This window comes from Lynx canadensis, chromosome A3, assembly GCF_007474595.2.
Source record: "Lynx canadensis isolate LIC74 chromosome A3, mLynCan4.pri.v2, whole genome shotgun sequence".
Lineage (NCBI taxonomy): Eukaryota > Metazoa > Chordata > Mammalia > Carnivora > Felidae > Lynx > Lynx canadensis.
In genome coordinates, this window is record NC_044305.1 from 15316042 (window position 1) to 15341919 (window position 25878).

The 25878-nt window shown below is 44.4% G+C and overlaps 1 protein-coding gene across 2 annotated transcripts in view; it reads right to left on the reverse strand.

Moving 5' to 3' along the window:
* Positions 1–295: 295 nt before the first annotated feature.
* Positions 296–25878, reverse strand: part of STK4 (serine/threonine kinase 4) — an 89296-nt gene continuing 63713 nt past the window's right edge. For both annotated transcript variants that reach the window (XM_030309525.1, XM_030309526.1), the window contains one exon: positions 296–1871. In XM_030309525.1, the coding sequence (XP_030165385.1) occupies positions 1713–1871 (159 nt within the window). In that variant the 3' untranslated portion in view covers positions 296–1712. The remainder of the gene's footprint in view (positions 1872–25878) is intronic.

The following is a 25878-nucleotide window of genomic DNA, read 5'->3' on the forward strand; positions in this document are numbered from 1 at the left end:
TTCCCAGGTTTGGGAAGCAAAAGCAATTATGGAGTTGAATTACACTATCCTTAGGTACAACCCAGTCAGTGCTCTCCCAGCAGGGGCGCAGGGGCGGGGGGGGGCGGGGGTGCGGGGATAATTAAAAATGAGCAGACATTTGCCTTTCCTCACTGTCTACTCTTTGCTGTGCGATGACAGGACATGTGGCCTTGAGCCCATGCTGCAGAGGGATGGCCAGTGCTGTTCTGTGAAGCCCTCTGATCTTAGGCCCGAAATTGCCCACATGGTGCCTCTTACTAGCCAGCAGGCGCTACAGGGCTCCGGAAGGGCCGAGACTCAACCATCAGGCTCCCCCTGGGGGTCTCAGAGCCAGTCGCCCTCTGAAGGGACCAAGCAAGACCAAGTCTGCCTTGTAGGCCTCTTGGGGAAACTTTACCAAAACTGACACAGGTTTCTCCCCTTGGACGGGGCTGCTTGGATCAGGGCCCAGGGGTGAGGAGCTCTGGTCTAGTCTCAGCTCTTCAGCTTGCTTTGTGATCTTGTCACCATGTCACTTCCCCTCTCCAAGCCTCATTCGGGCCAGAAGATGCCTACGGTCCCTTCCAGTTGTGGCATTCTGTGGGCCCAGATGGAGCCTCCTGGAGAACAGATCTTAGTCTGATATTCAGGTATCCTTTCCAGACCCCTCAGCAGTAAAGTAAAAAAAGAAAACAGTCACATATTGGAATATGATCACCAAAAGCAATGCCATCTACCCATGTCTGTAAGGAATGCGGAGCAAAATGCATGCCCCTGTGCGATCTTCACATGATCAATGAGAAGTCCGAAGACACCTTCTCTTCTGTGGCCTGCACACAGCCCCGTGTTTGCTGAGAGGACCTGGCAGGCCCGTTCCTGCATGGGGTCACGTCTCCTCTTAAGGCACTGGGCAGTATCTGTGCTGTGACTTTAGGCGGTCGGGAGAGTGGAAATGGATGAAAGGCATTGAAGCCACAAGGGGCAGTTTACAAAGAGGGTGCCAGGCTTCTCCTGGGACTCAAAAAGTAAACACAAACTCTCAAGGCTTTCCCGTGGACATGGTCAGTGGCTCCAGAAGCCAGAGATGACCCACCCAAGGCTCAAACCATGGGGAGAGAACTGGCCCAAACCTAATTTTTAATTGCAGCCCTGCAAGAGGGTGAGGTTGGCCCCTGGGAGCTGAGTGACCCCAACAGCCTCCCGCTGTCCCCTGCCCTCGTGTCCCACAGTACCATAATCTTACAGAAAAGAGGCCAACTGTTTAAAACTGTACCTGTACAGAGATGCCACCACCACACTCAGTGGGGAATCCAGTTATAATTTATATATATGTGCATATTTATATATTTTTAAAAAGTTTTCCAGAAAGAACAATCGAAAGCTATTGGAAGAAGAAAGACAAGACAACATGTAACACTTTCCCAGCTATCACTCATCTAGGAGTCTCTGTTCCTGGGGTTAAAAACTCTGAGTTTAAAAGCGCTGATATGAATCCTTTGAAATAATATAACTGATCGATTTAAATACATACACAAGATGGCGCGCTGACGGCAGGCAGCCCTTCCCACTGGTGCACTTCCTGAGTTCACGGAGGCGAAGGTGCTGTGGAAAAATGACAGGGCGGAAGTGTTGGCTGACAAGCCTGAGTGGCGAGCAGCCAGGGTTCAGCGAAGGCCTGGTGCGCAGGCTGGGGCCCTCCTGGCCGGGCCTTCTCAGAAGTTCTGCTGCCGCCGCTTCTTAGCCTCGATGGCATCCAGGATTGGCTGCCTCTTAGACTGGTACTTCTGCCGGATCTCTTCGATCTCTTGCTCCATCATGGGGTCGAGGGCCAGGAGCCTCTTCTGAAGGTCCTCTACTGTCCAACTCTTAAGCTAGAAGAAGTGGAGCGTACAGTCACGACAAAGCCAACGTCAGCACAGAATAGCCGAGAAGCCCAGCCTTTCCGGTCACCCAGAAGGGAAGGGTTTGTGGTCAGACCAAGTTGGAGGGGGGGCAGTGGCTGGAAAGGGACAATTCATTCATAAATAGCATGCCACCAGGCTTTTTGGAGATAATTTATCCCTGGACAAGTTGTAAGTGCTAATCTCTTTGACTTACCTTGCTTTGACCAGAAACTTAAGCAATAATACTTTCATCTCTCCTATCTTTTCAACAAATTACGTATCAATTTATTAAAATAACAGCCACTTGGTATAGGCAAAATAATGCTTGCCCCCCTAGTTCTTGTCTCCTGCTTGTTCATGTTACCTGTGAGATGAGTGTCTGGATGGTGACCGTGTCTCTTTCTGCATACCACACCAGGGAGGAGGGATGCTCACTGAGGATCAGATGCCATCCCCTGTACCCCCAGTGTCTCGGCACTTGTCTTACTAATAATCATCGGGTGCTAATTACATACCAGGCACCACTCTAAGCAATTCCTATGGATTACCGACACAGGCGTCTTGAGAATGCAGATACAACCCTTGGGCAGGGAGTGCGAGGGGTAGTTGGAAACTTCTGAGATTAAGTTTCCATCATCCGGAGAAAAAAACAACAGAACTTGATATATAAATTAATAATAAAAGGTAGCATTTATAGTGTTTTTCTATGTTCCAGATGCTCCATGCTTTACATACATTGACTCATTTCATCCTTGCGACAAGCCTACGACTTGCATATATCATTATCTCCATGTTACAGATGAACAAGCCAAAAAAGAGGGTGGTGAAGAAATCTGTCCCCGGTCTCATGGCTAGTAAGTGGCAGAATCGAGATTCAAACCCAGGCAGGAAGGCCCCAGAGTTCATGCTCTTAACAGGGATCACAGAAGAGCAGACGAGCAAAGCACAGGTTTGAGAACCAACTCAATCTGTGGTTAAAACAAACATGGCTCTGCCTCTTGCAAATGCTGAGATTCAGGCAAGTCACCTGTCTCTCCAGGCCGTCCTCACCCATACAGATGGGACAGCCATGCCTCGTCATGCTTATTTTAAGAATTAAATGAGATCATGTCTGTAAAGATGCTAGCACAATCCCTGGTACACCGTGTGCTTAAAGATGGCAGTGCGTGTTACAACCCTCCCTCTACCAGAGCCCAGGAGTGTGTTCATGTTCAACATGTGTCTGCAGCTGTCGGGCAAGTGGTTTCACTGCCATATGTAAGGAGGGTCACTGACTCCAAGCAAGGCCAGTCCTGGCTGCCAGGGATGGGAATGAAAGCCAACATTATCCACAGCGGGCGGTGATAAATTCTGTGAGCTCACAACCAGTTTAATAGGTGCCGTGTTTCAAGAACTCAAAGGCTCACTCAAGTCTTAGCAGAGATTTATGGAATCAACATGTCCCTCAGCCCCTCCCTGAGGCCCCAACAGGGAAGTGGTAGAGGAAGGGGGTGAAGGAACCTCTTTCTGTCCGCCCTTCCTCTACAGGGTGGGGTGTGACCGAGTGTGAAGTGCTTACAGTGGCTTCCCCAGGAATGGTTTAGTGACCTGTCGCCACAGGAATTTACCTTGGCCAGCTTCAGGGAGGTGGTCTGAGAAGCAAGAAAGGCCTAACAGTTCAAGACGAAAGGCTCTTTGTGATGTGGGAATGCAGACAGCGAGTGTGGGGGATGCTGGAAAGTTGGGCTGAAGAAACCGCATCTCGTTTCCAGCCCAGCCTGTGGTTTTAGACCAGCAGGAGGGTGGTGTTCTGGGCCCAGGGACACTCCCCAAGAGCAACGCTCACCTCGTCGTTGGCTTTTTCAGTTCCTTCTCCAGAAAGAAGCTACCCCAGACCTAATACCTAATGTTCCCAGCAGTTGAGGTGTTAATCTTAAGGGTCACAGATCATCAGTCTGTAGAGGCTGTGCAATCTTAGACAAGTAACTTCCCCCTCTGAACCCCTCAGTGTCCTCCTCCAGAGAAGAGACACCAGTTCTGCCATCCCTGGGCTCTAATGAAGATCAGATGACTTCACGGGTTGACGTTCTCAGCACAGAACTTCACATGGTATGCATTTCCCAGACAGTAAGCATGCCATAAACTGTAGTGGTCACCACAGTTATTAATGACCGCTATTGTTGCTGGTATTAATACTATCATTATTATTATTATTTTGGAAAGTCTCTAATCTCCCATAAACAAGCTGTTCCTATAACCTCAGATCCAAGCCAGAGTCAAACAAGTAAAAAAGAAAATACTCTACTCTATTTTGGGCTAACAATGCCTAAGGGTTGGCATTTTCGCATACCATCTGTTACCTTATTTATAGTTTAACAAAATATGTTTTTATCCAGCCATCGTATATTCACTGAACACCTACCATGGGCCAGGTAGGCACACAGGATACTTCAGTGAAAAAAAAAAAACCCAAAACAAAACCCCCAAATAACTGCCCTTGTGAAGCTCACATTTGAATGAGGTGAGACAGGCAACTGAGAATTAAATGACTCAGAAAATGACTCTTACATTAGAGGGTGATGGGGAAAGAAAAGAAACAACACAGTGAAGGAAGGGGAGCTGGGGATCGGGAGGCTTGCTCTTCATCATCCATCAGGATGAAGCGTCAACTGCGAGATGAAGAAATCAAAGTCAGTGGAGCAGCACTGGCTTTCTGGTTTGTTCGGCAGCTTCGGGCAAACCCCTTCTCCTCCCCAGGCCTCCGTTTCCCCACCTGTAACAGAGGGCTGCTGAGATGACCTCAAGATCTTGTTGGACTCAGTATTTCTCATCTATGACCCATGGATCGTGTGCATTGGAATCACTTGTAACCGTTAAAGGTTACAAGTCGTGAGCTACTCGATCACTCCCCGCCCCCCCCGCCAGGTAAGGACTTTGCGTGCTAAAGAAGCTACTCGTTTGTTCCTTGTAATTCCTCAAGTGTGATGAGCCTGGTTCTACATCCTCCTTCCCGTTTTCCTGACAGCAAAATTCTCACAAAGTAATTGCTGCCTGTCTCGGGTCAAGGCTTCTAGGTTTCCAGTTTCTGCACAGCCCTTCTGCCCTTGATCTAATCTAAAGGCCACAACATGAACCCCTGCTTTATCTCCACCACCTTTGGGCTAATTTACTTGCCCTAAGGCTTTGTTTGGGCTTAAGTTACACCTGACCCATTAGAACACTGCCAGCCAGTCACCGCTAATGCCTCAGTCACACTCCAGATATGGATTTTTCTGAAAACAAGCTCAGAGAATGGTTTCATGGCGCCAATGTAGCATCTCACCTTCCTGGTCCTTGGTGGCATAAATAAATTTCAAACGGATATCTTGCAGAAGAGTAACTGTGATGCTCAGGTTTTGCTATAGCCAGAGTTGTGACGGAGCACACCGCGGCCCGCCACCCCCCTTCCCGGACCGTGCAGGGGCTGAGCCGTTTTCACCAGCTGCAGGAAGTCCCACCCTGTAGCACACCTCATCTGTCCCCTCGCACTTACATAGCCTCTCTAGACTGTGACTCCCCATGTCCATCTGCAGACCAGCATTCTCCTCTGAATTCCAGGCTCACACACCCAGGGAAGGTCCTGCTTTATATCCCCATCCCAGATCAGCTCGTGGAAATCGGCACCTTAACGCCAACCAAAAGAAAACTCTCGAGTCCCACCCCTCCCAAACGGGCAGATCTATTCTCCTTACATCCAGGTCTTCCCCGTCTCAGGAGTGGTACCACCGTCCTGCCAGGTGCACAGAAATCATCCCTGATTCTTCCTTCCCCTCACCACCCCCTGCCCACAACCCATCCTTCGATCTCATCTCTAAAACGCTAGGGTGACCCAAATCCAGCCCCTCAATCCAGGCCACCGTCATCTCACAGCAACGAGCATCATTAAAAATACAGAGATGAACCTGATCGAGTCCCCCTGTGTTTCCTGCTGCACTTAGAATAAAATCCCCAGGGCTACAAAGGCTGTCCATCTCTGGCCCCACAGTCCCCTCGAACTGCATCACCTACCACTCTCCCTTTTGTTCGGGACACTGGCTACCCTGTATTTCAAATCGTCAGACAAGCTGCACTTTTTCTGGCCTCAAGGGCTACATGGTGACTGATTCTTCTGCCTGGATGGGTCGTCCTCAGTTCTTCCTTATCTTTTAGGCCTTGGCTCCAAGGTCAACTCCTCAGAGAATCTGAGAAAGCCTTCCCCTAAGCACTTATCTAGAAAGGTCGCCTGCCCTACATGCATTGTTGTGCCTCAGCCCATAGTTTGCTTCCTTCAAAACGATGTGGCACGAGGTAATCAATCAATCGTTCTTATTTATTTTCTTTCATTTAGTGCGTCTCTCACTAGGACAAAAGTTCCAGGAGAACAGTGACTCTGTCTTGTTCACTACACCATATGCAGGAATGAATAAATTGCCCTTTGTTTCCAATCAAATAATAACAGAAGCCACTGAAGTCGAGGGGGAAGTTCCCCAAGCACCGCCACAGGCAGCAGGGCTCTGGGCGAGGAGCGGAGAGGCCCCAGTGTGGAACAAGGAACAAGGTATGCCCTTCAGGGAACTTGTATTCCTCTCAACATTCTTTTGGCATCGAAGGAAGTCTCTGCTCCCTGGAATCCCATTGGTGTGTTTGATACTGAATGACGAGGAGGAGGTCTCTGGCCCTGGCTGAGTCACCTCTAATGGGCACGTCCACTTTAATTTTTCGTTCCGACAAAAAGGAACTACTACTTTGGAAAAGGATGAGGTAATCAAGAGAATAAGACCTGATCCCTGGGGACAAGACAAAATGAATGCCAAGCCCCGAGCCCCAGGCTCATTAATGAAGGTGGGTTGTGCTGAAGAGAGCAGACCAAGCGCAGGGAGAGGTCACAGAAGGAAAGAGAAATAAAAATAAGCCTCTTCACAACCATGGTTATTTAGAATTCTCTGACCACTCGGATGCTAATCAACACATCAGTCTTGAGTGCACAGCAGTGGGCGGGCTCCGAATCTGACGGTACTGATGCTCTGGCGCTGTGCTCACTGTAGCTGACCAACACTTGGCCTTCCCTCACCCCGTGTGACGTCTGTCGACGGATGTCTGAGCAAGTAAAGGCAATCACACAGGCGCAGGGAGATTTCTCTTAGAGGCTGTGGTCTCCGGAAATGTTCCGCATCCTCAAGGAGGCAGTTTTTCAGTGTGAACTTTGGCCTCACCCTGTTTTAGCCAGATACGACGCCATCTTACCACTGGATTCTACACTTAGACATTGAGGCGGTACGTTAATTTCTTGAGCTTATGCCATGCGCCCAGCACTGAGCTAAGCGTGTGTCCGCACAAATCAATCTATCTGCAAGGCAGGTATTATGACTGACCTCCTTTTACAAATGAGGTCAATGAGGGTACGAGTGAGCAAGCAGTTTGCCCAAAGTGATACAGCAAGGAACCGGAAAAGACTGTAACCACCACCCTAAGGGTTTCTGGAAACAGGCCTATCTGTTAGTGAACAACATGGAAGGCCAGAAGAATTACAAATTCGGCTGATGTTAAATACGTTAGATGGCCTTCGCATTCAGAACTGCCACTGCTAGGGGCGCCTGGGTGGCTCAGTCGGCTAAGTGTCCGACTTCAGCTCACGTCACGATCTCGCAGTTTGTGGGTTCGAGCCCCGCGTCAGGCTCTGTGCTGACAGCTCAGAGCCTGGAGCCTGTTTCAGATTCTGTGTCTCTCCTCTCTCTCTGATCCACCCCGTTCATGCTCTCTCCCTCTGTCTCAAAAATAAACGTTAAAAAAAAACCCTCAAAATTGCCACTGCTAGTGATGATGGGTGACTTCAGGGAAGTCACCTGACCTCTCTGGGATCTGGTTTCCTCATCTGTAAAATGGGGATGATACTGTCTACTTGGCTGTCTTTCCTCAAGTAAAACCACCAAAGGCCTACCAAGTGCCAGGCACCACTGCAGAGGGGCAGTGACTCAACTCATGTTTGCTAAACACGCTGCAAACTGAACCAACCAGCTTTCCTGGCAGCTCTACCGGGCCAGGCACACTGCAGGGCAACAGGAACGTAAAAGGCGGTATGTGTCGGAGAAGCAGCTGGGCTTTGGGGCAGGAGCACCAGCTTTGGGTCCCATGGACCGGGGTCCCACGGCAGCTCTGCCCTTGGGAGCTGGACACCCTTGGGCAAGTCACATAATGTGTGCCTCACCTTCCCCATTTTTAGAGAGCAGTATTTCTCCACCAGGGGAAGTTGTGAGGTTCAGAGGTGTTGGGAAAGTGTATAACAGTATTGGTACACGCCAAAAACAAAGCGGGTAAGTGGGAGCTACCACCTTAAATCCCTTCTTCGGGAAACGGAGAAAAAACAGAAGTAATATAAAGAGTAGCTGCTGCTGCTGTCAGAGCTGAGCTTGATGAGCTCACGGTAGGGTGAGGACACAGCACACACACAGAGCTGTCTCTAGTGAACTCTCTGTGAGAAACCCCAAATCTCAGGAGTCGGGCTTGTCTCCCCTGGGCCAGACCACACAGCAAGAGCCTCAGATTCCCAGCATCAGTACGAATATAGAAGGCTGATGGGAACTGGTTTCTCCTCAAATGGACTTAGCAACTCTGAAATTCTGAATTACCCTGTGTCAACCAGCCCGAAGAACAACCGGGAAGATCCGGCTGGTGTTTCAGACAAGCGGGGACTCAGGAATCACAGTAACAGTCGGCCCACCTTGCATGAGCAGAGTGAAGCTGAACTAAACACATCCGAATATACAGCACAGGTTCATCCTGTCCTGGCAACAAGGCCCACGGTGAACAGACAGGTCTGGTCTATGTCCAAGGAACAGGGCTCAAAGTTCTGCTCCTCTGCTGCTAGAAACTCACCTCAGAAGTCTATTGTACAAATAGTGTCGTGCTACGTCCCTAAAAAAAAACAGCAGAGAGAGAGAGAGAGAGAGAGAGAGAGAGAGGTGCCAAAGCGTTTGAGGACAAGCTTCAATTCTGTACTTACTGTATACTTAAGGACTCCTAATTCTGCATCTAATATCACAACCAGGATTTCTCAAACACCTTGCCCCTTCTGAACAGGTGAGTCAGGCTGATGCCCTGTCAAAGGTGATGTTTTTATAGTGGCCAAGAATGAGCAAAGAACACGCCTTTGGAATTTAGCAAGACGACAAGGAAGCTCGACAGAGCTGAACGAAGCCACCAATGTGCCAATCCATACCTTCAACACCAGCCGCTAGAAGGTTAACAAAAATACACTAGAGAAAAGGTACCGAGGTCTGTCAAAATCACGTAGGGCATTGGCTTAAATCCACCAAAGATACTTATCCTTCCTTGATGTAAATTTGTCTCTATCAAGGAATGGATTCTAGATTGGAAGGAGGTGACTCTAGGAAGATTCTCAGATGATGCAATAATCTCTCAGCAGATGACTGAGAACGTAGTCATACAGAAAAGCAGGGAGCTGACAGTCAAAACAACTTGTGTGGGCTACGTAAGCCCTAGGCCACTGAATTTCGAAACATCTTACTGCTTAAATGAACCTTGTGAGAATGTTAATGGGAAATTTCCTCTGATTCAAATTATGGTCATGCCAAAGTATGCTTCCATCAGCCCCTTATAAAATCTTCCTAATGCAAAACTATTATTAATGATTACTTCAACCCCACTTTGAGTTTACAATTACTTCAAGTCAATACATGGAACTGTTGTCAGAATTCTAACCAAAGAAAACATGGCTGCATGTATTTAAAATATTTACCAAGAAGACTGGAATGAAATGCAGACCTTTGAACCTGGGTAAAACAAAGAAATGTGGCTCCAGGCAGGCCCAGTGATATAATGACACAAACTCTGATGCGGGTCAGAAGACCAGCCTCAAACAACCTGAAGATTGCATCCAAAGAGCCTCCCACCTAGAGAGCTCAGTACATGGTGCGTGTGCTGTGTGTATGAAGGATACAATTTGATAAATGGCATAAGCCAAAAGACGAAAAGCAAAAGTGTTTTCTTTAAACAATGGGGTTTCACTATTATATAAAGTATATTACTTGCATACTGTTAATTTTTTGTGATTTATCAAAGATCATCCTTCAAGTTACACAACAAAATTAATTTTTGTAGTAGTTTTGCATGCTTAGAATTTACTCCAACGTGAACTTTCACCACTTACTCTTGAAAATCACAATGCCCCTGCTTCTGTTGTTATTTTGTTTTCCTTCTGTGAGTTTTACAACAGTCTTTGGCCAAAGGTAAAAATGTTTCGACCAAACACAGATTGTTTTCCTACCATCATGCCTCTGGCTTTCCAGAGCAAGAATGCATAAGGAACTTTCATACCCCAAACACAGATGACTAACAGATGTTAAGAGGCACTGCATTGCTGCTATGGAGAGTTACATCTTTAATTATGAAGATGTAGCGAGTACCAGCTGACACACGTGTGACGGGGGGCCTGGACAGGGCAGGAGTAGGGACGACAGAGGTGAGGGTGAGTAAAGGTGTGCATGGGGCAGAAAGAATATGGCAGGATCCCTGCACAGTAAACGTAGAGCTAAATGAGGTAGTCAAACGAGCTACAATCCATGGCGTTACCGACTCATGACTGCTAAGTAGGTGTCATCACAGAGCCACCTTTCATTGAGTGCTGTGTGCTCAGCACCTTACGTGCATTATTTCATGTAACCTCAGAACAGTCCATGAAATAAGTGGTAATATCCTACTCTACGGAGGTGGAAACTGAGGCATAAAGAAATACAGGAATTTGCTCCTGGCCCTGAAGCCAGCAAGTGTAAATGATGGAGTTAGGGTATGAGCCCTGGCACGTCTGACCGCAAAGCCCAAGCCAACCTCTTGTCAAGGCAACGTGCTACAGGAGTTGAGACAAGGAAGAATCCCTGTGGTTGGAATATCTGAGAGACCTTCCATTTTCTTATACATTTATAATAGTGTATACATATACATATATATACAATATAACAGAGGAGGAGCACTCACTCTGACTCAGAGCAAAGTCTGAATTGCAGAATTTTTAAAAATTACACGCAAATCTTGTTACTTCAAGTATTTATTGCATTCGAGATACAGGGGACTAATAAAATTAGGTTAAGTAAACAAAAGGACTTAGGAATTCACTTGTCAATATTATTAAAGCCACTCCAAATTCCTTCAGGCGCCACATTTTTTCACACCTCCATGCACCTGCTGAATATAATCCTGTCTTCAGTTTAGGGAAAGCCCATTCCACCTTCCAGCCTAGCCAGAGCTCTAACTCCTCCCTCTCCCCAACTACCTTTTCCTTCCCTGGGGTGGGAGCTATTTCAGAGAAGGAACTACATCTATTTTCAGAGAGTGAGGCCAGCAGAAAAGAGTTCTCAATAAATATTTAATAAAGAAACATATCCTTAATCTTTAAGCATTTATTTGAAAATGGTACTGACTTTTTATTCGGTTCCCTCAAGAAGCTTTGGAAATAGATAATCAATAAACAAACCTAAGAGTATAAGTTTGTTAAATAAGATTATGCCAATCAGCCCAAACTGACCCCTGCATGCCAAAATCAAAATGAACAGCTCATCTGGTATCATGACTGCAATAAAGCTACAAGGAAAAAAATGGACATAAAAATCCACTCTAGTCCTGGTTGCTTATGACAGCTAAGAAAAACTCTATTTTAAGAGTATCTCTAAGCTGGTTTATAAATTTCACACTGGAGGAAGCTAAACCGTGAGCAGAAAACTTTCAGGAAGTCGGCAAACACATAATCTAGAGTGATGGCAAATGTCTAAAGAAGGCAGAGCACAAGAACAGAGCAGAGTGTGAGGCTCTTGACATCTGAAAGCGCTGAAGGGAGACACCCAACGTCCCATCATTCTTGAGGGAATATTAATCTTTCAAAAGATATGAAAACCTAAAGCACAAACTGTACCAAGCTACTGTTTTAATGTAGCTTAATAATTCAGGAAAAGAGCTAGCTAATCACCTGAGAACCCCTGCAAGCTGGGCCTCTGTACACTTTCTCAGGCTGGAAATTTCCAAGATAACAAAAAGGCCAGGCCTTTCTCTCTCATCTTGCCAAATGAAAGAAGCCCAAAGAATCCCAAGCAAAATCTGAAAGCTAAAATACAAATTGATCTCAGTTCATCTAATAGAGGCAGTCTTGAAAGGGATCCTCGACTAAAGAAGGTCCAATTTAAATACACCCAAAGAACAAAATGTTTACAGAAAACTGGCCAAGAACGCAAACCAAAGTACTCTGAGTAAGCTACTTTGCAGGCCTGAATTTTTACAATTTGGGCTTTCGGATGTGGGAAAACTTGTAAGTGAACAGTACTTAATTTCTGGAAAGTATATAAAACCTCTGTACACTCTACTGCTGGGTAGTCCCATGTAATGAAGTGTCAGAGATTTACAACCTAAATAACCAAAAAGAAATATCCTCTCAATATCCTTTGAGGAAAAAACGAATCCTGTAACAAAAGCAGACTAGTTCTATCTGCAAAGCATGTCACAATCCTTATATAATGGCCATTGAGTCTTGGGACCTGAGCCCCCTACAGTGTCAATAACATAAATCAGGTTAGAGGGGTGGGGTGTGGGAGTGTGTGTGTGTGGGGGGGGGGGTAGACTTTTAATTCTGCCAAAACCACATAATTGCTAAAGAGGAATCTCTATCATTTTTTCTTTTATTTTTCTGACTCAGGATTGTCCAAAAAGGACAATTAAGATGGCTTAATTCCTTATCCTTTCAAAGCATTAATATGTATATGTTCTTGGTGCTTTGAGACAGCCCTTTATTCTTTTCAACAAGTGTTTAATTGGGTATGGATAATCAAATGTGATTTAATTTATGCCATCGTAATACTTTTCATATGTGTACAAATTCACAAACCAGAGAAAACTCTTTGTAAAGCCCATGTGTCCTAGTTTTTTGGTTCAGAAAGGATCATCACCATATTTCTAGCATGAGCTCATCTAAGCTCAGAGATAAAAACCACTTAGCTTTTCAAAAAACAACACTTGGTTCTTCTGGTATGAAACTTTCTTTTAAATGTGTATCCTAAATGTTTTCTATAATGAGCAAGCATCATGAAGAAAGAAACTGCCTCTAACCCGCGGTCTGACACAAAGCTTTCAATCTATACTGAACGGGAGCGGGAGAACTGTGATAATAGCATGATGTGTAATATACCATGATTCATATGATCTTTATTTGTGTCTGTAAACGTATTGTTTGCAAGTTCTAATTTTCATAAATCCTTGTCCCCTCATGGAAGTGTCTGTGAACAGCACAAGCACATGGGTACTGCTGTTCTGACTTGATGGTATTTCTCTTAAAAAGAACAGGGAGAGTCTGTCAGTTGCCAGCCCCTGGCCTCTCTGCTCATGCACTGAGGTGAACAATGGCAGTCTTAGCGCTTCTCCTAGAAAGCGTGTGTGACGCTAAGCTTTCTCAGCAGAGAGGCTGGAGGAACAGTGCAGGGAGGAAGAGGCTCTCCTGAGTCTCCAGCACAGGGGCTGGCAGTGTGGCTGGGAGGACAGCTGGTGAAGTACGGCCCAGCAAAAGTCCAGGACCCGTTTTCTCTGAGACCTTGAAGCCTCGGCTTGGCCATGACCTTTCGGCAGCCATGGTGACACAGACACCGGCACCCCACCAGGGCTAACAGACTCTGAAGGCCGCCTGCCCCCACCAGCACCCACCTCTCCTTTGCTCACCCATGCTGCTGGCTGCTGATCACCTGCTCCTCACCTGTACTGCAGAGGGTAGTCTATGGCGGGCCCGGAGCCTCTGCGCCAGCTCTGGTCTAGCCAAACCAGCAAACTCCCCTGCTGTGCCGTGGGTCAAACTCTACTTTCTCCACTGAGGCTGGAACCCCTGGTAGTTTGTCCCCCCGTGGGCATGCTCCCTTAGCATGGGAGCCATGCTAAGAGTTTCCCTAGATCCCCAAACCACAAAGAGTTTCCCTAGATCTTATAGTAACTCCTTTATCATAGGCAATAATTCCTTGTATTAGTTTAACTCACTGTGTGGCTTCTGTCTCTTCACTGGACCCAGACTGCTACAGGGAGAAAGGCGTACGTGAGTACACATGAGCACATGCTTGGCCACTAATGGGAATACTTCCAAAATGCCAAACCCCAAATACAAATTTAAACGTGAAAACTGCCCAGACAACCTCAAATCCAGAATAGTCTAGTGTATTTACAGCCTGCGTGTGGAATTAAAATACTCTGACTTGCTCCCACTGAAAACTGTATTATTGGTGAATACATACACCAGTTGTGGTATATCCATACAAAGAAAACTACTCAGCAATTGAAAAGAGCAAGTCCATATACATGCAACGACACGGAGGCATCTCACAACATGCTAAATGAAAGTGCCAAACACAAAAGATGATATTCTGTATAATTCCACTCACATGGCCTTGTAGGAAAGGAGACTATTGGGACAAAAACCAGGGCATGACGGAACTTTTCAGGGTAATGGAAATGTTCTAGATCTTCATTATGGCAGTGTTTACACAACTGTATCCATTTGTCAAAACTCATCAAACTGTGCACTTAAAAAGGAGCAAATTTTATGGTATGTAAATGAAATCTCAATAAGTCAGACTTTACCAAACAAAAAACTATATATTAAAAATTGTGGAAGGTATTTAAAGTCATCCTTAAAGGGAATTTTATAGTCTGATATGCATAAATTAGAAAAGAGAGAGGACTGAAAATTAGTAAACTTAACTGTCCAACTAAAGAAGGAAGAAAGTACCCAGAATAAACCCACAGAAAGTAGATAAAGGTAAGAACACAAATTTATGAATTTAAAGCCAATTCAATGGCAAGGCTCAATAAAACCAAAAGGTGGTTGTTTCAAATGACGAAAAGAAAAGAAAAAAGGAAAGGAAAGGAAAGGAAAGGAAAGGAAAGGAAAGGAAAGGAAAGGAAAGGAAAGGAAAGGAAAGAAGAGAAGAAAAGAGAAAAGAAAAAAGAAAAAAGAGAAAAGAAAAGAAAAAAGAAAAGAAAAACCTCTGATAAGTCTGATTTTTAAAAAAGAAGAAGAAACAAATATTGGGAATGAAAAGCAAGCTGGACTTAAAGATACTGCAAAGTTTAACATTCAAAACTTTATGCCAAAAATGTTTAAAACTCAGATGAAATCAAGATTTCTAGGGAGAAAAAAACGACTAGATTTACCTGGCAAAAAACCACAGAGACCATGGACTCAGAAATCTGGCCCCAAGGACAAAGGAGGAGAGCGGCACTGTTCAGGCAGAGTTCACAATGTACAACAAAATGAAAGCCACAGAGGATGAAACAACCTTGCAAATACACACAACCCTGATACTACTGAGCAAAGGCACTTCCCTATAAGCAGGAAAAACACATGAATGCCCAGAACTTCCAGTTCTGGCAACAAGGTCCCCACAGAGTTACCTCCCAGAACTTCCTCCTGGAAAAGAGGGGGAGCTCTCCAGAGGCCAGAGATATGGTTTGTGTGCCCACCCCCCTTCCTCAGAATGCTGACACTGCTATTTCCAGTAAACCAAGGAAGCATAGAGAAAGGTAGGGCAGAGGGACCAGCCGAAGCTCCACCGGTGCTGCCTTGCTGAGACCGCAGGATTTAGGGACCTGGTTGTGTAACGATGACGATAGTAATAATAACCATAACAATGATTTAAGCCAGTGTTTAAAAAAATATTTATTCACCATTATTAGCTGGTCACTACATTAAGCACTCTTCCTGTGTTAAAATCTCATTTGTTCTTAATTAAATCTACAGCTATAATTATTAATCTGATTCTGTGGATGGGGAAATTGAGGTTTGCAGAATCGCATAATTTGTCTGGGCAAGAGACCCAAACTGAATCTGGTTCTGTCTGGTTCTGTCTAACCCTAGTCTGTACTCTTAATGAAACATCACTCAATATCTACTATTGGTCAGGTGCTTTGCCCCTCATAATCTGAAGTCCAGGGAGGATAAAGCACAAAGATACCATCAAAGCAACACTGAATAAAGAAAGAGAATACCCAAGATTTCGTTGCTTGCCTTGCTAAGAGAGGCTTAACATGAAGACAGGCAAGGTTTACTCAAGTCAAGCGACCACAATACAAAGTGGTTAAAAGCAAGAGACTTTCTTGCATTCTCTACCTGTAAAATGGAAAAGCCAGATAATCCTAACCAACTGTACAGTCTCTGTGAGAAATAATCAAAATAGACACATGGGTAGAAGTTCCCTGGGGACAAATTTTGGGCAAAATAAAACAACAGCATCTTTAGGCAGAGCTTTCGAGCAATGGCCTGGACTACTTCCCAGCTGTGGAATCCCCCCTTTCCTCTCAGAAATGACCAGACACAGTCAAGTGCCTCTTGTTGGAAATGCTGCAGGAGCTGGAACACGTACCCTTTAAGAACCCGTTCTGTTCTGACAGCCCATCGTTCTCGGAGATGGTGTTGGAATAGCTTATTGAGAGATGATGGCTCCAAAACATAGACCACTCGTTACCTGTGCTTCCTGTGAAGCCACAAGGAAGCGACCTCAGGGCCTAAGGTGCCAAGAGATTATGTGCAGGTCTTAGGGTCCATTTCTGATCTTCTACGCTAAGCTACCTAGATGGAAATTCTTTCATCACTGTTCTCACTACTGCTACCAAAACTCGCAAAACCATGGTCTGCACTCTGGCTCACCATGCGGCTGGGATGAAAATCATCCTAGGGGTGCCTGGGTGGCTCAGTGGGTTAAGCATCTGAATTTTGACTTTGGCTCAGGTCATGATCTCATGGCTTGTGAGTTGGAGCCCCATACCGGGCTCTGCACTGACAATGCGGAGCCTGCTTGGGATTGTCTCTCTCTCTCTCTCTCTCTCTCTCTCTCCCTCCCCCGCCCCCCCTCCCCTCTCTCCCCCTCCCCCACCCACATGCTCTCTCTCTCTCTCTCTCTCAAAATAAATAAACTTAAAAAAAAATCATCCTATATTTTAACAGCAGAGAATCAATGACCATGAAGAACGAACTTTAAAGAAAGGTGCCAAGCAGTCACAGATCAAGCAGTCTCAGAGCCAAACAAAGGGAATGAAAAACAGTGGCAAGTTCACAGCGGCTGAGACCATTTAAGCAACCTCCTGGGGTCACAAACCACCAGCATTTAAAAGGTCTTGCTCTCAGTGCCATTTCAATAACTGAGTTAAAAACTAAGCTCAAATTGGCTAGCGCGAGTCACCAGCAGAAGCAGGCTGCTGTGACTGGAGACAAAGGCGACATTCATTTGCTGTGTGGTTTCTCAGAAAGCGTATCTAAACAGCAGGTTTCCCTGGCAATGTTGGATACATACTTCTCTTTCAGACTGCTATTCTTGGCTGGTTTTCTGAAAGTAAAAAGTACAAGATCTCATTATAGTCCCAAGTACAAGTGAATTCAGCCTTTACATACTTTAAACCCAGCTTTACAGGAAAAATAAGAAATCTGAAACAAAAATAGTATACCTTGTCAAGAACAATTTAGGGCAGTCTTCTTACCAGAAACCGCTCGGTATGATTACCCAGTAAAGATCCATTAACATGCAACTGGTGTTTATCCTGGCTAGCTCCCCGGCATCCTCGTGGCCCTGGAGCTGGAGACCATAATACTAATCATGGTCTCCATTCATCTTTCTTCCAGCACAGGATTAGGAAAAGAAACTCACCAAAAAAAAAAAAGTGAGAAAGCAAACAAGTATGGAGATAGTCCAGAACAGAAAGGCAAGAGTCTGAGGGCACAGGGTCTCATGTTTAAAATGCTGCCTGAATTCACACTCGACAGACAAAACAACAACAAAAGCAAATGTGAAGCCTCAACTCCTAGAGCTGCCCACTGACAGGAAGACACCCAGGCTTCATAGGGCAGAGTGACCTAAAGGCAACCTAACTGCAACCAAAAAGGTTCCAAATACCGAATGCCAAATAAAAGGAGTATGATTAAGTCAAGCAAAAGAATACAATGTGAGGGACTATTATGTAATCGTCAAGTCATAATTTTATAAATGTTTTTAATGATATGAGAAAAAGTTTAAGACATGTTAAGTGAAAAGGAATCAAGATGCCGTATTACACACAGAATGATCTCAGCTATGAAAAACAATGTGCAAGTATAGAAACCAGAAGCAGGTATGTTAACTGTAAATAGGGTAGTGGTGTGATGGGAGAAATTTTCTTCCCTAAGCTTTTCTTCAATTTCTAAACTGTCTACAATAGGCACGTATTCTTTTTACACAAAGAAGGGGGAAAAAACAGCATTGCAACATCTCAGGAGAACAAAGCAACACTAAAAAAGATGATGAAAAACAACACTTATCGAGTTCTTACTGTGGGCCAGGCGCTGTCCTAAGTGCTTTGTTTTTTTGTTTTTTTTTTTAAGATTTATTTTATTTTTAGAGAGGGAGAGTATGAGTCGGGGAGAGGGGCAGAAGGGGAGGGAGAGAGAGAATCTCAAGCAGGCTCCACGTTGTCTGTGCAGATCCCAATGCGGGGCTTGATCTCACGAACCATGAGATTATGACCTGGGCCAAAATCAAGAGTCAGATGCTCAACTCATTGAGCCACCCAGGCGCCCCTGTCCTAAGTGCTTTGTACACATTATCTCACATGATATTCTCACCAGTCCCATGAGACAGCTGTGACTTTTACCTATATTTGACAGGTAAGGAAATTCAGAGTTAGCCACGTGACCTAACAGGTGCAAACAATGGGATATGCAGCCAGAATGCTTCTGGTGGTTTTAACCACCACGTACACTGCCTTTAACCACAACTGTAGGACCTGCCTCCCTGCCTGCACACTGAGCCTAAAACAAGCATTGATAATAAAATCTACCTTAAGAGAAGTTCCAATAATTTAGGAGACTATGACTGCAAAAGAGGAAACTGCCAAGATACTAAGATACTCAAGTAATAGTTTCAACTACTGAAAGCACCTCTAATGAAAGCTATAAAGAGAATCTATGTGACAGAGCAACCCATCACCGTAGGGGAAATTATACCAGCACAACAAAGCCAACCCACAGCTAAGGTCCCCAATATAAGAGAAAGCTAGGACTATCTGGCAGAGGAAGACTTCTGCTGTCTAGTCATCAAACAGCCAAGGGAAAAAAAAAAGTACTTGAAAAATACAATTGGTAGGACTTGAACAAACAGGATCTGAATTTGCCCTTCCCTCCAGAAAAGTCCTCAGTAACAAGAGGCATTGACCACTGGAGGCTAGAGAACAGAAAGAAACTTACAAGAAAAGTAAGCATTGTCCTTGATGCCAAATTCTAACATGCAAGCAGCTCAGGAGGACCCCCTGACTCTTTTTTTCAGTCCAGCACTGAGGGCCTTTTGGTTAGAAATAATCAATTTTGCTTGGCAAAAAGGCATCAAGACATAGAAATATTCTGGATCCAATTCTGTAGAATCAGCCTATTTCAGAGGCATTAAAGTGAATGCCAAAACCAGTCTGCTGTTCTGTTCACAGATCCTTTCTAGAGGTTTTAACAGCAGAAAAATACTGAAACTCAGAGTTTTAAATGGAAATTTTCTATCTATAAAAACAGACACTATTAGATACCAGAAGCCATCAAGATTTGGTAATTTCAAACTCACCAGGGATATTAAAATTTTTGCTTGTTAGGAAAACTGGCTAGCTGATAAGAAAAATACGAAGGTGGATTGCTACCTTACCCTTTACATCAACACAAATTCCAAACAATAAATAGTGAAAAAAGAAAAAAAGTATATGTTCTAAAACAAAGGGTTAACATTTTTATAATCTTGGGATATGAGAAACTTCTAAATATAGCTTAAAATTCCAGAATCCACAAAGGAAAAGCTGCTAAATCAAAATCAAAAATTTTAAATATCTGAACAGTTAGAGACTATCAAGTTTTTAAAAACTGGGAAAATCTGTATTTTTTACATGTACCCCAATGTTTTTAGCAGCATTATCAACAATAGCCAAATTATGGAAAAAGCCCAAATGTCCATCAACTGATGAACGGATAAAGAAGATGTAGTGTGTGTATACACACACACACACACACACACACACACACACACACACACACACACTGTAATATTACTCAGCCATTAAAAGAATGAAATCTTGCCATTTGCAACAACATGGATGGAACAAGAGTGTATTATGCTAAGTGAAATAAGTCAGTCAGAGAAAGACAAATACCATATGACTTCACTCATGTGTGGAATTTAAGAAAGAAAACAAATAAACATAATGGGGAAAAAAGAGAGGCAAACCAAGAAGCAGATTCTTGCCTATAGAGAACACACTGAGGGTCAATGGAGGGAGATGGGTGGGGGGATGGGTTAAATAGGTGATGGGCATTAAGAAGGGCACTTGTTGTGATGAGCACTGGGTGTTATATGTAAGTGATGAATCACTGAATTCTACTCCTAAAACTAATATTACACTGTATGTTAACTAACTGGAATTTAAAGAAAAATTTGGAAAAAGAAAAGATAAATAAAAATAAAAACTGGGAGGGGTTCCTAGGTGGCTCAGTTGTTTAAGCATCTGACTCAATTTCAGCTCAGGTCATGATCTCCTAGTTCATGAGACTGAGCCCCAAGTTGGGCTCTGCACGGACAGTGCGGAGCCTGCTTGGGATTCTCTCTCCCTCTCGCTCTGCCCCTCCCCTGCTCACGCTCACTTGTGTGCATGCGTGCTCTCTCTCAAAATAAATAAACGTGAAAAAATTTTTTAAAAACTGGGAAAATACCTTTACCGTACATGTTAAAAGGCCTGTAACCTTACTTTGAAATCAATCAGGAAAATAAGAATTCCATTAATAACTGCATAAATACACAAACCGGCAATTCAGACACCAAAAACAATAGGAAAATCTGAGAACATGAATCACAATTTCAAACTTATAAACAGTTTGGCCCAGGCATTCTACTTGCAGGAATTAATTCTAAAGCCATACATACCATGCAAAGATGTTTATTAAAGCAGCGTTTAATATTAAAAAGCTGGAGGCCACCTAAATGGCCACGGTTTGGGGATTAGTTAAATCGGGGGTCACAAAAGCAGATGTTTTCAGGGGCTGGCACAGGCAATGAAAAAATAAGCTCAACAGGCCAGCTCTGAAACTGCAGACGGGAAGTGGTGCGGTCTGCAGTGAACTGGAGAGCTCCGGCCCATTTCAGCAATTCCCACCGTAAACACCGTGTGTGCCCAGGCCCCCCACCCCCCAGGGTGGGATGTGTGATCCCTGTGATCCATTGCCAGGGGAAGAGTACTGCTGCCTGGGGCTTCTCTCTGAGAGCAGCTGGGAGGATCCCCTAACTGCCAAGGTTCCTCAGGCTGGAGCAGCTCCAAGAGGATGGCGCCAAACCTGACAGACACCTGCTCCCGCAAGGAGCTTTCCTCCAGGCTCCGGCCACCCAGCCTGGTTTTACGGGCCCAGGCTCAGATCGCAGAGAAGGGAGGGGTAGGGGGGCGGGGGCGGGGGCGGCAGTCGGGAGTGAACACTAGGTCTTCTGTGGGGTCTTCCCTCTCCAAGGGAACAAGATGGAGATGGGAGCGGGAGGAGTGTGAATGGGGGCGAACACACGCAGCATGAACCTTGCTGAAGGGTACGTGAATCGCCATAGTGATCTCACACCAGCAACTCGAGCACTGTTTCTGCAAATGCTCACACCAAGTGCTGAATTCACACGACGGTCGCTGGACATTCTTCCAGCAATAAACCTCTGGGCCGAGGCTGCCTTCAAGGGCCCAGCTGCCACAGAGAAGTGTGGCCACAGATAACATGGTGGGTGGCATATGGTATTTTATCACAGGAGCTGGACTCATCCCAGGAACTGGTTTAAGTTAATCCTAGTTAATCCTGGTTTCGGTTTATCAGTACAGCCTTGGCAGCCCTCGAAAGCGGGAAGCTTCCACGTGGATCTGGAACTGTATGTTTCTTCACAATGCGTGAGGATGACCTTGTACTTGGGCCTGCCGTTTCTGGGAATAAGAGCCCCTGGGAGAGGGCAGCAGATTTCCTGACTTCACTTCATTTGAAACACCACTCCCTTAAGATTTTTTTAACTCCAGAAGAGACACATCAAATGGAGAAGAGATTAGCAGTCACCAGGAGTTAGGAAACAGGGTGTGGGGGGGTGCCTTATCAAAGCCAGCAGAGGTGCTCCTTGTGGCAATGAGCTGTCCTTCATCTCCACGTATTAATGTCCATATCCTGGTTGTGATAAGGCACCGTAATTTTGCAAGATGTGTACAAAGGACCTCAACACATATTATTTCTTACAACTGTACATGAACCTACAATGACCTCAAAATAAAAAGTTTAGTTACAAAAAGGGAATATAATCTTTAAAAGATACTTCCATGTCTGAAGGCTACAAAATCCTAGAATAGTGTTTAATATTCAATAGGATTTTCCTGAACAAAGAGCAAATAGAAGGGACCGGTGGCTCTGTAACGGGGATCTGAGTTTGCCCTTCCCCCGGCAGCCGGCCACCCTCGGACCCAATGTTGTGCACAGTGCAAACTCAGCATTTACAAACGGAAGCACTCGACAGGTGTGGGTGCCCAGATCCAGCTCTCGGTGTCTCTCTGGGGATCTGTCTGTTTTTCTCTGATCCTCTCTCTCTCTCTCTCTCTCTCTCTCTCTCTCTCTCTCTCTGTCTCACACACACACACACACACACACATCCATCTCTCTCTCTCTCTCTCTCTGTCTCTCTCTCTCACACACACACACACACACACACACACACACACATCCATCTCTCTCTCTCTCTCTCTCTCTCTCTCTCTCTCTCTCAAGGGCACCATCAGGATTAAAGCGGTTTTGAAAAAGAACATCAATGTGGGAACTTCCCAGGTCTTACAGCTTCTAGGCAGGCACAGAAGGGATACCATCTGATCGGAGAACACATAAAAGGTCTGTTTGAATCACTGTGTGTGATATTTGAACCCTGTGACTAAGAACGTCACAACAGAATTAGGCTCATCTTAAGTACTAAATAGACTCTTCAAAGCAGACAACGTTTAACCAGGAAGTGGAGCTACCACAGCAGGGCCCTTGACAAAACCATGAAGTAAGTTGGGGACCTGGCCCCACCTCTGTGTTTTGGGCAGCCCACATCGTTATCTTTCACTCTTCCCCTGGTGGTTCATCTCTCCCACCTCAGTATTACGCACATAAGTCAGATTTACTGAACGCCTGCTATGTCAGGTACTCTGCTAAGCACTTTAAAAGCATTTTCTAATTTAATTTTCTCAATAACCCTGACATAAATACGATTAGTATCTTCCTCCCAGGTTAAGTGGCTTGCCTAGGGTTATGTATCTCGTCAACAGTGAAGCTAGGACTGAATCCAGTCTCTTGGTCGGTATGTTATACTGCTTCCTATGCTCATTTTGGTCTCCAGGGCATCCAAGGCACCCCCTGCATTCTAAAAGGACGGGGGGGGGGGTGGAATCCTGCATAGACTGAACATCTTTTATATGCTTTACACAAGCTATCTCTTCTAGGCTCAAGTAACCCCTTATGACAGATATGCATTATCTCCATTTTAAAGATTAGCAAACAAAGACAGAGAGTCTGAGGGCCCTTGAAGAGTTTTAATCTCACATTTATTTAGCAGATGAAGAAACCAGAGCCCCAGAAAGATTAGGTGGCTTGCTGAAAGACACAAAGCTAGTTACTGTCAGAACTGAGATCTGATTCTCAATCTGTGGCTCTCTCTAACTGTATCGAAGTTGTTGCTCTGAAAGGAACCAGCATATGAATAATAGAGCAGGACTGCCAGGCACTTCGCTAAATGCTTTTCACGCTTTACCAACTCCAATCTAGGGGATTCCCAACACTTCAGTTCCAATCAATGTTCTCTACCAACGTCTTACCAAAGAAGTGGCAAAGAATTTAAATTACACATCAATCCAATTTATAAGCCAACTAACATGCTCCTACACACACAGATGAATGGCTGTTGCAAAAAAAAAAAAAAAAAATGATGAAAAGATGTGGAAAGTTTTTCATAGAACACACAGTGGTTTCAAACAACGTAATCAAATAACACACTCTGAGCACCTGTGTGTCATGGCTAAGGCTAGGCACGTCCAAGAAAGAAAATATGGAGCCTCTGAATTAGACAAAGGCTTACCACCAGTGCACACATAACACTTCTCACATAAGTTGTGACAAAAACAATGGTCTTATCATCAGAAAATCAGGATTAAATAAACCTAAGGCCATCACTTATTCACCTCGAGTCTCTGGGCCTCACTGTCAAGTGCATGGGCATAAAACCCATTGTACGACGGTTCTGTGAGGGGCAAATGGGAGAAAACATTTACAGGGACCAACCACACAACATGCACTCAATAACTGCTACTTTCACCATTTTCTCCTCAAATTCTACAACCTTAAGAGAACAAGTGTCCCTACCAATAAAATTTAAAGACAAGGTAAAGGGGAAACAAAGACGTTATTAGTCAAAGCTTCAGGTAGACAAGATGACTGTGTCCTAGAGCTCTACTCCACTGCCTGATGCCTGCAGTTAACGACCTATACGGTACCCCTAAACATTTGCCAGGAGGGTAGATCTTATGTTAAGTCGTCTTATCACAATAGTAATAATAATAACAAAAGAGGGTGGGAGGAAAAGAAAGACAACCAACATGAAGGTTACTACAAATATTCAATACCTACGTCTAAGGTAAGAAACGGAAATTTACAGAAAAGCTAGCATTGAACAGACAACAGAGTATGAGAGAAGGAAAACCGGGGACTGAGTGCCCAAATGACACTGACAAGCACACTGTGACAGAGATACAATGGGAGAGTATATCAAATGTTCGCCACAGCCATTAAGACTTCTCTACAATGGATACCTTTGTTTTCACAGAGGTTACATTTAGTCAAACTGAAAGTGTTCTGAAAATAATGCCTTTTTGGTTAGCATGACACTTCCTGAACAACAGCATAACTACTGCATAACCCATAGTTACAAAGTAAACAGAAACAGCAGAAGAATGTAAAAATTAAATTGTTCCAACAAAGAGAATTATTTATATAAACAATGAAATGTAAGGCCTGTCAATCTGCAGAATGTTCTGAATCAGCATGAAAAAAATCATTTGGTGTCAATAGCAAAGACTCTTCTAGTATCACAGAATTCCCTGTAATACACAATAAAACTGAAATCAGTTTTCCTGGTCTCCATAGTCCCCATCACACATTATCTGAAAGAAGATTCTTTTACTGCTTTGTAGCATGGAATAAGTACCTAGTATGTGCCTGGAGCTCATTGTCGGTTTGTTTTGTTTTGTTTTCTTCATGTAAGAAAGCACTCGAGGATTAACAGAGACCGGAGGCAACCTGGGGATTTGGGTTCTAGGCCTAACTCTGGCATTAAGTAGGAAAGTTGCCTTTTAATGTCTCTGGACTTCAGCTCTTCAAACTCTGAAAGACATAAGAAACCTTGCCTTGCCTCCTTCACAGGAACACAATAAGCATCACCAAATTGAAGAGGAAAGTATAAATGCTCTTTTAACTATATTAAGTGTTATATTAACCTAACATGTGATGGCGGTGATGACATTACCACCATCGGCAAACAAAGGTATACCAGAAGTCTGAGCTTAACTACTCCCTTGGCCTTCTGTGTCTGGGTTGTTATTGTTCGAAGATATCATTTTCTTTTACTAAAGTAAAATAAAAAGTGAGATGCTAATAAAATAAGTAATACTTAATATACTGTGAACCAAAACCAAACATAAGCAATCTTACAATTCTCTGCTGGTAGAATTCTACCATAGTTCTAAAAATAAACCTAGTTCAAATAACCCCAACCTACATTTTCATTTGATCCTTCTTCTAGCTCTTTGGGAAAAACGGGACAGGTGGTATTATGCTTTTTACAGACCACAGAGACAGGTCATATAATGCTTTTTACAGACCACAAATCTGAAACTCAAAGAGGAGAGTGACCCCTCCACAGTGCCGGCTGAAGCCAAGGCC